Source organism: Lytechinus variegatus, chromosome 3, assembly GCF_018143015.1.
Source record: "Lytechinus variegatus isolate NC3 chromosome 3, Lvar_3.0, whole genome shotgun sequence".
Classification (NCBI taxonomy): Eukaryota; Metazoa; Echinodermata; class Echinoidea; order Temnopleuroida; family Toxopneustidae; genus Lytechinus; species Lytechinus variegatus.
Window position 1 is genome coordinate 12,463,561 of NC_054742.1, and position 12,241 is coordinate 12,475,801.

The 12,241-nt window shown below is 35.1% G+C and overlaps 1 protein-coding gene across 2 annotated transcripts in view; it reads left to right on the forward strand.

Annotated features, from left to right (window-relative positions):
- Nucleotides 1-10,246, forward strand: part of LOC121410237 (U4/U6 small nuclear ribonucleoprotein Prp3-like) — a 35,895-nt gene extending 25,649 nt beyond the window's left edge. The window contains exons 6-13 of one of the 2 annotated variants that reach the window (XR_005969299.1): nucleotides 129-230; nucleotides 1,786-1,939; nucleotides 2,161-2,301; nucleotides 2,990-3,089; nucleotides 3,687-3,919; nucleotides 5,399-5,479; nucleotides 7,324-8,662; nucleotides 10,165-10,246. Coding sequence is in view for 1 of the 2 variants with exons in the window: in XM_041602179.1 (XP_041458113.1) it covers nucleotides 129-230; nucleotides 1,786-1,939; nucleotides 2,161-2,301; nucleotides 2,990-3,089; nucleotides 3,687-3,919; nucleotides 5,399-5,479; nucleotides 7,324-7,529 (1,017 nt within the window). In the remaining variant the exon portion in view is untranslated. Of the gene's footprint in view, nucleotides 1-128; nucleotides 231-1,785; nucleotides 1,940-2,160; nucleotides 2,302-2,989; nucleotides 3,090-3,686; nucleotides 3,920-5,398; nucleotides 5,480-7,323 lie in introns of both variants that reach the window. The other variant, XM_041602179.1, reaches the window with a different exon arrangement.
- The last annotated feature ends 1,995 nt before the right edge of the window (nucleotides 10,247-12,241 follow it).

Here is a 12,241-nt window from a genome sequence, read left to right on the forward strand (position 1 = left end):
GATAGCTTTAGGTCCTCTCATCATTAAAGTTTATTACTTTTATCACTATAAGTCACTCTTAAATGTGTCCTGTTTAATATTGATTTATGCTTCTTGTGTATCATTTATCCCATTTGAATCTTTTTCAGTCACAACTAGAGAAGCTTCAGAATGAGATTTCTCAGGCAGCTAAAAAGACTGGAATTACATCAGCAACCAAACTAGCATTGATTACACCGAAGAGAGAAGTGGTAAGAACACATAAAATACTGCAATAGTTCTTGTACTTGTAGATATCCAACACATGAAGTTCCATTGTAACAAAATGTCATTACTCTAGGATAATCAAAACTCACCTTGTGCAGAGAAACGTCCTCTAGAACAGCTTGTTCCTCAGTCGACTTCCACCTGCCAGCCATTTCGGCCCATTATCCTCGATATGGCTATGTGGCAGGAGGTGGGCCAGCAGCATCAAGATGAGTTGCCACCTCCCATCTGCTCATTTGGTAAGTTGGCTTTATATCTGTTCCAAATCCAGGCTGAGGACCTTGTAGCAATATCGGCTTCCTTCTGTTGGTTATTCCCATCCTTGAGAGGAAGAAATGGAGAGACTTTGTCGCATATCCTCTGCAGCCGATCTCCACTGGGTAGTAGTCTACCTTCCATCTTTTCCCTTACATTCTGAGATAAATCCAGCATATTTTAACGTCTTGTACTCATTGGCTGTCTCAGTGTTTTCCTCCAATGACACAGTCAGTTCACAGACGATGACCGACTTGGACTGCTTCGACCAGACTACCATAGCTGGTTGCATGTTGGTAGTGGCAATCTCACTGGGAAAGGTCATTTGCTCATCTGAGACCAACTGCCAGTCTCTTGCTAGACAAAGGAGCCTGTTGTTGTTATCTTGGGTTTTAAGGTGCGTGTCATTCAGATATGAATATTTACGCCTACTTGTGTGTAGTCTAGCTATCCTTGAAGGCTCCAGTACTTGTTCCAGCCTTCACAAATGAAATCATCGCTGGAGCATTTAGTGCTTTTGTCTAGTTTGCTTTCTCAATAGTGATCCCTTTATCAGAGATAACTGACAATTTGATAGAATGTGCCTGGGTGAACCCTTCCTTCCACATCTATGGCAATTTTGGTTCTCGGTCCTGGCCCATTTCTTCAGGTTGTGAGAAGGAAGAACATCGCAGGTTGCTCATAGCAAGTATTTAAGTGTGCCTGTTTCCATTTTCCATATGTCTCTCTAGGATAGGGACCTTGGTTTTACACACTCCCATCGACACCAAGCACCCTGCTGCATGATGCCAACTGCTTAAGCTATATGTTGTTCCTCTTCTTTGTGACAAAGTCAGAAGTGATGGAGTCAGAAACTCCATCTTCCGCTTTATTTTCGTGCTTGCCTTAAAGAACTATTGGGTTGGATTCATGCCTAGCCCTGCTCTATTGGTTTGTGCAGGCCCAACCATATCCTTGTGCCTCAGCTGAGATTCCATTTCCTCAACCTCTTGCTTGGTATTCCATTTGTGTCTTGTGCGAATGTCTGTCACTGTCCCCTTAACAAACTGGTCGCTGGAGTCCCTAAGGGTTGAGTAGATGTGAGCCTTTTTACTTTAATTCCTCTGTAAGTGCACTCAGGGGTAGCTTCAGCTTTGTAGAATGGCCATAGAAGCTTATGTTTGTTGATATATAGGAGGTTTGTAGTGCAAATCATTTTTTTTCAATGCTAAGCATGCTGTATTACTAACTTACAATGATGCCTTTATTATCATGTTGTCTTTATTTATGTTCTTCCTCATTTAGAAAGAGAATGAAGTACCAATTGTTGAATGGTGGGATAGTTTCATCCTCCCCACAGAGTCATATTCAGATGTGATTACAGACACATCTCAAGGGAGTGGAAAGTTTGTAGGCATTACTAATTTGGTAGAACATCCTATCCAGATTGAACCACCAGGTGAGTTATCACTTATGATTTCACACTCATTGCTGATATATTCAATAATCAATTAGTCTAATTTGAAGACATGTTCTTTAAAAATGAAAGAATTCAGATCTGTATATTTATATATGAAGGAAAAGATATAATCGAAATACAGAATGGTAAAAATTAAGTCATAACATTTTTAAAAATATGACTTATTGACATTAAATTCTGTTTGTTTTCATGATATGCAGCTGAGAAGAAAGATGTTGAGCTTCCTATTTATCTGACAAAGAAAGAGATGAAGAAGCTGAGGAGACAGAGGAGGAGAGAAGGATTAAAAGAAATGCAAGAAAAGATCAGAATGGGACTTGAACCACCACCAGAACCAAAAGGTAAAACTCAATATTATCACTCTTTTTTTTTACTTTAATCCTTTGATCCCTGAATTCTTTGGGACGGTTGTGACCCTCACCCTAAATTATTTGCAGATATAAAGCTTATCGGCAAAATGAAGAAATATGTAACATTTGAAATAAATGATCTCCTGTTCTCATGATTCGAGCCCAGCCATGCTAGCTGCACCTTACTCTGCTGGTACCCGGCCTGGCCCTGGCTGATGGTATGTAGTTTTCTGTACTAACAAATATGATGTTTTACTTGATAAATATTTTTCATCTATAAGAACACTGGTATTTATACAACAACTCAGAATGTACACTTGCCAGCATCCACTTGTTTCTCAGAAAGTACACGTTCCATTTTGTTGAATCCATTTCTGTCCATAAGTGTCCTATCTGGGAAATCAAGCAATTGACAGCAAATGTAATGGCAAGATTGAAACCCTGAAACTGTCAAAAGTGGTCCACCTTATGCCTCAAATATTGTATCATTTCACTTGTTTACAACACATACACAAATTGAAGCAAAGCAAAGCACCTTTTTTATCAAATGAGACAGTTGGGTTACCCTGATTGTAAAATTACCGATATCAATTTTCTATTTACTATGATTTCATTCAGTCCTCTCATTCTTTTCTGTTAATAATTTTTTGATAATATTTACTCTTTTAACTACTCATAGTACGGATGGCAAACCTAATGAGAGTTTTGGGTACAGAAGCTGTACAGGATCCTACTAAAGTAGAAGCACATGTCAGAGCTCAGATGGAGAAGAGACAAAGGTATATCACCAATTATTTACCTGTGCATTATCAGAGCATATTGCAAATGTGTGAAAAGCTGATGAATTCCATATACTCTTATGTACAAACCTAGCTGCACAATATCATGCTGTATTGCACGATCTAATGAATTTTAATGACCATTACAAAATATGATAATGATATTAAATGGACTTTCTTTATGGGATACCAGAAATATAATTGTCTAATCATTTTGAGCCATCCAATATGACTATTATAGAAGGTATAATAGCTGAATTGGTAGAGTTCTTCTGATGTCCTACATCTATTGATCAGACATTTACATGAATCGCTATTACAAGGACCCTCGGAGAGATCTTAAAGTCATCAGTTCTCTGTTAACTTCTTTCAAGCATAAAGCAATCAGCTAAATTAAGCTACTAATACACTACTAAAATTGATAATCCTAGTGAAGCAATCATCTATATGAAATCATTTATTCCAGGAAATAAAATATCCATCTTGAAATACAAAGATTGGATAATGTGACAAGACCTTTGTTTGATATCATCTTGCAATACTCTTTAATAAATATGTTAGGAGCTATCTTTTATTAACCCAAATTTTCTTTGCTAGGACACATGAGGAAACCAATGCAGCAAGGAAGCTCACTGCAGAACAACGGAAAGAGAAGAAGGAACGCAAGATAAGAGAAGACACTTCATCAGGTGTCAATGTTAGTGTGTACCGGGTGTTGAACTTGAATAATCCAGCTAAACGTTTCAAGGTTGAAGCTAATGCCCAGCAGCTTCAGATGACAGGGATAGCAGTGGTACATAAAGATATGAACTGTGTAGTGGTAGAAGGGGGTAAGTCACCAATTTCTTGCAAAGAAGTTATAACCAATCTATGCAGTGATATAAGAATGACACTTTCATATCTAGATCTTTAAAGGACAAGTCCACCCCAACAGAAAGTTGATTTGACTAAAAAGAGAAAAGTTCAAGCAAAACACTGAAAATTTTATCAGAATTGGATGGAAAATAAGAAAGTTATGACATTTAAAAGTTTTGCTTGATATCACAAAACAGTTATATGCACATCCTGGTTAGTATGCAAACGAGGAGACTGGTGACGTCATCCACTCATTCTCATTTTCTCCTCATTGTCAAGTGAAACAACAATCAATTCCTCCCTGAATATGTGAAATTAGCATTCGTTTAATACTAAATGGTTCAGTCAAGTTGGTCCTTATTGTCAAATCTGTAAGAAATGAAATATTATATAATTCAAACAATAGCAAACAAAAGAAATAGCGAGTGAGTGACATCATCGACCTTCATATGCATGTCACTGAGTTATGCACATCACTCTTTTGTGAAAAATAAGCAAAATTTTAAAATATCATTACTTCGTTATTTTATATCCAAGTTTGATGAAATGTTCAGCATTCTGCTAGTCTGATTTTTCTCCATTTATTCCAATCAACATTTTTCTGGGGTGGACTTGACTTTTAATTGTATTTGAATGGTAAAGGAGGGCTTGTTGGCTAATAAAAATTAAAGATCAAAATTATTCTTATATTGCTCACAGGTACTTGTTAAAGGTGTTTTAGAGGATTGGTTTCATTTGAAAATGTTTTGGTGCTTCTATTTAAGCCCAAACAATTTACTTTGAAGACTCATTACAAAACAATCAAATACAAGTTCAATATGTGACTTGCAATTCATTTGTTAAAGTTGCATTAAAATGCATCTCTCTTTCTAAAACATGCTTCTGATGTCATGATTTAAAAAGAACTGAATTTTTGTCTGGCCTTCATAGCAGAGCGAGACTTTCACTGAACCTCCTGACGGTGATGGCATCAACATTGAAATCTTAACCAATGGTTGGTTAAGTTTTTGTGAAATGACATCATAACTTAGAAAGTATATGAACCTAGTTCATGAAATTTGGACATAAGAGTAATGAAGTATTACTTAATATCTTGCCTGAGTTTATGGTCACTTGACCAAGGTCAAAGGTCATTTAGGGTCAATGAACTTTGGCCAAGTTAGGGGTATGTTATTTGTTGAATTACCATCATAACTTTGAAATTTTATGGATTTAGTTCATAAACCATGAAGTATCACTGACAAAGTCTTAGGTCATGTGATCAAGGTCAAATATCATTTAGGGTCAATTAATGTAGTAGTATATCATTATATGAATAGTGTTTTTTGTGAATAATTATTTTATAGTAGTTGTCAAAGTCAGCACTGCTGCTATATTGAATCGCATAATGCCAGGCGAGACTGCCAGAGGTGTTCCACTTGTTAAATTCTTATTGTTATTTTTTATTTTTTCAGGACCAAAGCAACAGAAAAAATTCCAGCAATTGATGTTACATAGGATCAAATGGGGTGAGGATAAAAGGAGCAAACACAATGGTAAGTTTCAGAAGCATGTTCCAGGGTTTACCTCTTGACCATTGCTTTATAAACAATTGAAAATATCTTCCTTTAGTCATTGAAGTAATAAATATTGAGCTCTTTTAGTATTTTTTTCAATTTTTTGAGATTGTTTATGTGGGCATGGGACATATTTTGAAAGTTAATAAGACTGTAAAGAAAGGAGTACAGCCTGAAGGGAAGTCTAAAGTAAAATGGAAATTTGAAGAAAAAAAATCAGAGGGGCATGAGACCAAAATTGCGAAGCCCGGGTACGCGGTCACGAAATTATTGAAGTGCATGTCAGACCCAAAACTGCTCAAAAACGTGAATTCATGGATAAATCAAATGCAAATTGTGTATTTAGCCAAAATTCATAAAGGTATCATTATTTCTACTTTTACTGATTAGACTTAGATAATTTTGTCTTGTTTATGATCAGAATTAAGTCTGCAACAATTTTCATCAAAAAACAATAAAAAACAAAAAGTTCAAAAACAGAAATACATAAGAAATAAAAAAATAAACAGTGAGTACAATTGATCAGATCCTACGAAGAGTCTGTGAATGAAAAATTTAGCAGTTTTGGGGCTGTATGATAGTTGATCAGAGCAAATGTTTTATTTCATGCATAAATTAGCATAATTAATTCATTAACCCTTATTAAACGGGGGGGGGGGGCAATTTTAACCCTTCCCTCAAAAAATTTCGCCACTATGCCGCCGTGCAAAATTTTATTACCGCGCCGCTCGCTGACTTTTTACTTTCCAGTCTTGTGCATCTTTTGCAACACCCGGGTATGCGGTTACGAAATTATGCAATATTTTGTAAGCGTATGTCGGTCCCGATATTGCTCAAAAACATGATTGCGTGTACAAAGTCAAAGCAAATTGCATTTTTCAACCAAAAATCATAAATGTATGATTATTTTTACTTTTGTTGGCTTAGATGGATTTATTTTATGTTATTCATGATCGCAAAATATATAAGCAATTAATTTTTTGAAAATTTTATTATACAGTCTTGTAGTTCACATCTGGCTCTACGGGCGTGTAAAGTTTCAAGCCGATCATGCAATCAAAGATTAAGGTTTGAGGGGGTTTCAAATTGACCCCCCCCCCAATTATTTTGGTCTGAAATAGCCCAGTTAAGATAGGATTCATGAAAAAATCTTATTTCACAAAAATTAACCATACAGCCTTGTAGATTTTATCGCACACTACCACTGTGCAAATTTTCGCAGCTTGAAGGCCGAGATCTCGGGAGAGAGGTCCAAATAACCCGGCTCTTTTAGGGTTAACCTCCAATGCACAAATCATTGACAACTAAAATTTTGATTTCATTTTATGAGGAAATAGCAATATTTTATATTTTTCATGTTTAGTTTACCACCCGGAGGGTAAACATATAGGGGAGAAAAATATCTATTCCTAGTAAAAGATGATGAATGGGAGAACCATCTGTCACAATCTTCTTACTACAATGTTCTTTCTTGAACTACATTCTATTCATTTGTGTACTGCTAGTGGAGGCCAATTCTCTATGTTTTGAATATTTAGCAATAAAATTAAATCTAAGGACAATTCAGAATATAAGTAGTCCATTCTGATTTTAAAAAAAATGGCTATAACTATTCTTTTCCTTGTCTCACATTTTATGATGTAATTTTTCCATATACTTAAAGACAAATATTAGCATTTATGAATGTAAAATTCAATTCATGAAATGTTAATCAGTTTTTCATCACTATTCAATCTGGTTCAAATGATTATAGTTTCAGAGTAATTTTTAATGTATTAACTAGTGTTTTGATAATGTAAAATACATGAAAATTTTTATTTCAGATGATGACTCTGGAGATGAATCCGATAAATCCAATCATTGTCAGCTGATGTGGACTGGAATGATCAAACAACGTAATTTCAGTGAGCTTCATTTCAAGATGTGTCCAACAGAAGCTATGGCTAGAGAACAATTTAAGAAGCACAATGTGGAGCAGTATTGGGACCTTGTTCACAGTCAAAGTGTTCTGGAATCTACAGATTCATGATGGATAAACAGTTTGTACAAATCAATCATCAAAGCAAAATGTCGGTATCTTTGTCTTTTTCAGAAGTGAATATTATTTTAATTTTTTTTTTCTTAAAGCATGTTTCATTTAGGACATTTTGAAGAATCTCCCAATAAACCAAAAAGAAACTTGACATTTATTACTTAACATGCACAGTGAAGTCATGGCCAAAAGAGATCTGAGGCACTTTTCAGTAAGAGTTGCATTCAAAAGCAACTCCTTAATACACATGTTTGATTGGTTGAAAATCAAGTTGTGTTTGATTTTATGATATGCGTTTGTTTGCAACTCTTTTTTTACAACATGGTCCCTGTAACACAGAACTTAAAATGTGATATTAAAGTTGATTTGCACAATTGAATGCGAGTTATTGATGCAAATTTGTGTTATTTGGGCTTGATCTAAAGGGATTGCTTTTTTGTCTTGCCTTCCATCTTCTGATGTTCTAGATCTGTTTCTGAAGGTGGGCTGGTTTTTTTTTTTGGGGGGGAGGGGTTATCACTCTTATGAGGCTCAGACAGGATAACAGCAAATCAGATTAAAAAGATATTTCTTATTGAAACAAAACAAAAATATTTGTTGACACTGGTATTGCTTAATTTCATTCCCCCAAGGTTATTGTGATCCTTGGTAAATATACTCATATCTTTGAAATAGGTTTTACCTTAAACAAAAGAATACACCAAAAGTTTATAAAAATAAAAAAGATAGACTTTAGAAGGAGTACACTTTTTCAAAATGTCAGATCACATGAACTTTATCAGTCTCTAATGTATAGCAAGGCTGAATGACTTTTTGGTGAAAGCCTACCAAAACCTCATCAATTTTCATGCCAACTTGTAAATACTTTTTCAGTATTAATCATAATCGATAAAGCTTCTTATATTGAACTCGAGTCAAATTCTTTTTAAGCATATAGGTATAAAAGTATTTTGGTTTCTTTTGTGAAAGAATGAGTGATTCATTGAAGATGATGTGATCCCATTTTGAGATTGTGTGTAATGAAAAGCAAAGGTACTTTTATGCTTTATTGCTCTTTCTGTTTCTATCTCTCAAGCTAATGGAGATACAGCAGTTGAGACTGGCCACAGGATAATATCAACACTGTTCTGGTAACGAGTCTTTTAAGTCACATCTAAGTATGTTATCTATTTCTCTGTTTGAACATTATTACTCTGTCAATGGAGATGCTGTTGTATAGTATGCATGTGTTCATTTGATATCAAGGGTATAGTATTTTGATACCAAGTTCAGTATAGCTTTAATAATTCAGTCCAGTTTTCTTGAGCATCTGTGATTGCAAACTCATTTACCCTATACAGATTGGTAAACTCTGCAGTGAAAAGTGTTAATTGAAATTAATTTTGCATAAGTAAAAAAATATGTATAAACTGAATATACAGTAAAGTTTTTGCTAGGTAATATATTGTTAATGAATATTGGGAGGTTATTGATGAATCCCAGCATTCCAAAAAAGTTTTATCTTGACTTAGGGCCTGGATTGACCACCCAAAGTATTATTTTGCTCTTTTGAAAGCAAATCGTGAATGAAACCAATCAATTGAAACAAGACCTCGGAAGTGTCCTGTAGGTTATAACCTTGCTTTCTTCTTGCAGTTACCCATATAAAGAAAAGGGTATGGTTGATTCACCTGGACATTTTTTGTGAGGTGAAAAGCTCTTGCCACAATGTTTCATGACTTATTTCTTTTGTCTGGTGCATCTATTGAGACAATTTTAATGATGCCCAAGTGCATGGTTCTGAAGTAAAGATTTTGTATTTGCATATACTTTTGAAAAATGAAAGTTACACCGCCAGTATTTGAGGGAAGAGCCTGATATCATGATTGAGTACTCCAGTAAATCCTACCTTATTTCATTTCTATTACACCTTTATTGATGAAAGCTATAAGATATGCACAGTGAATCTTTTATTCTTCAATTTTGAAATATCTTTATGTCTCTTTTTTTTTTTAAATATTCCTTGTAGGACTATAACTAGCATTTGTATAATATATCTTTATCTCTATTTTGATCTAAAATTTGTTTTTTTGGTTGTCAATATTCAGTTCTTTTATTTATTTGAGCAGGAATGATAAAAAACATTTCAGTTATGCCCCAGCATTTGAGAGTGGGGGTATAAATATAAGTATCTATTTCACTTAAGATCATAAAAATGTAGGGCAAGGTAAGATTGTATATTGCTTTTGAATTGTGGCAAGATAACGTAAAAAGGAGCTCCTACATATAATGAAAATATGTAACGAGATTGTATATCACTCAAAACTTTCATTGAATTTTTAGCTTTTTTGAATAATGTTATCCTAAACCAATTCAAGCTTGGAATCATACATCAACAAATGAATTATTAAAAGCAAAGAGCATAATTCTGTCACAAAGTGTAACACTTCACAATGATTTTGTAAACTTGCCCCTGCTCATGCAGGTGGTCTAGACAAAACAAAGCTAGCTAACATCACAAAACTGAATGGACTACATTGTCGATGAAATTTGTTAGTAAACTTGGTTCTTGCCATGATTTTTACAGCAATGTACATGACATAATAGATATCAGGTATGCTTTGATTTTTTTTGTTTGATTTTTATTCTCCAGTTGGAATCAAATGTTCTCATCCTAACTCAACCCATCAATACATCAAACATATTAAAGGTAGGTATCATCATTATCACATTGAATAAAAAAAAGATGTGTTGATAGTGAAAAAATAATGAGGATGTTGGATGTATTCTTGTACCATGTATGCATACTGTTGTATTTACATGTAGCACTATTTGACATAATTTGATTGGTAAAGTCAACTCCCGGGGGGGGGGGGGGCACTCGACCAAAAAAGTGGTGGGGGTGTGCCGCGGGCGAGACAGAAAACGGGGGCCTTGGAGCGGGCTTATTGTAAAAAGGAGGGTCCTCGGAACGACAAATGTTTGTGAAAACGGGGGTCCTTGGAACGGATCGCCAGCGTGTGAGTGCGTATGCATCCCTATGGAACGGTCATGCATTTACGTGCAAGATGCAGCTAGCGCGGCCTCCGCCGTGGGAACTCTGCGGCCGCTTTTCACCAAAATTGCAGCTCATTCAATGCGATCGGAGCGGCGTAACAAAAAATATGGGAAGCTTTTTCCCTCTTCTTTTTTCTTGATAAGAAAATGGTATGCCTTGGAGCGGCTTTCTTTGTTCTTTTTCTCAACAAGGCAAAAATGCTATGCCTTGGAATGGAAAATTTGAGTGTGAAAATGGGGGTCCCCTCCGCGGCACATACCCACTATGCATTATATACTGAGTGCCCCCCCCCCCCCCCCCCCCGGAGTCAACTCTTCCTAAGTGTATTCAGCACAGGGGATGTTGTTATAAACAAAATCCAAGAGAGCTATAACTAAGAACACCAGCTATGTGGTTTGTAAAATACCATTATCAAACCTCAGATGAAGTTTAAAGGCATCCAAAATTATAATGCAGGATTTTACCATGTTTTGAAACTTGTATTGTTCTCAAAATCAAATGTCAATGGACCTGTGAAAACACATTTATAGATAGTTGACTGGAAGTACAAAAAAGCTTTGAATTTAAGAAAATTCAAATTAAGAGGCATGAACTTATTTTCCACAAATTGTGTTTTAAAGAAATAGTTAATGAATGTATGAAGCTTACCTCCTCTATCCAATATGCATTTATTACCAAGAAACTGACAATTATTTTATTTTGCAAAATAATTTTTATTTGTTACTTTCATTGATCTTATTAATTAAATAGACTTTTTATTGTGATATACATGTACTTCCTTCTAATTGCAGTGAATACCTCTTATTTCAGCAGATATTCTGATTTTTAAAAGGAAGCATTATCTTTAATGAGTTCACAAACATGCCTAATATCAGTTGTTGTCTTTTTTATATGCTTGATATGCAGAGCAATGGTCAGTTTGTCAGGGTTTGTCTTCAGAGACTGTTTCTATACTGTATTGGAATAGCAAGTGTAGTTTGTAATTTGACTATTCTAGAAAAGGAACTGGTTATTTCTCAGACATTCTTTATGATGTAATAATTGCAGAGGAACAGTTGAATATGAAAAATATTGCAGGAAACATATTGATATTTTTAGGACATGTTTACAGATCTATTTTGAAGTTAAAAAGAATGAAAACATCCAATTTCATCTAGCTTACATGCATTTTTATCTGATGATACAAAGCACTTCGAAGCTGTTGATTATTACATCTTATAGTTTAGATTTGAAGTTTAGTTCAGTTATAAATATCCTATTTGTCTCGCCCACCAGAGGTGAAGGCAAGACTTAGGGATCCAAATGTCGTTTGTCCATCCGTCACAAACATTATGACACATAACTCAACCGTAAGTCACTTTTCAACCAACCTTTGATTGTAGAGTTACTTAGGGGTCCTGCATGTTATACTGCAGTCCGAGGTCACGTCAAGGTCATTTTCAGATCAACAAAGTTTACATGCAAGACTCTCTTATGACTTTTCAACCAAACTTAGATGGTAGATGTAATTAGGGGACCTGCATGTTATGCCGCAGTTGGAGGTCACATGGTAAGGTCAAAGGTCATTTTCAGGTAACATTAAAGTTTACATGCAAGACTCTTTTATGACCTACAACTCTGCAACCAAAAGTCACTTTTCACCCAAACTTGGGTTGTTGATGTACTGAGGGGA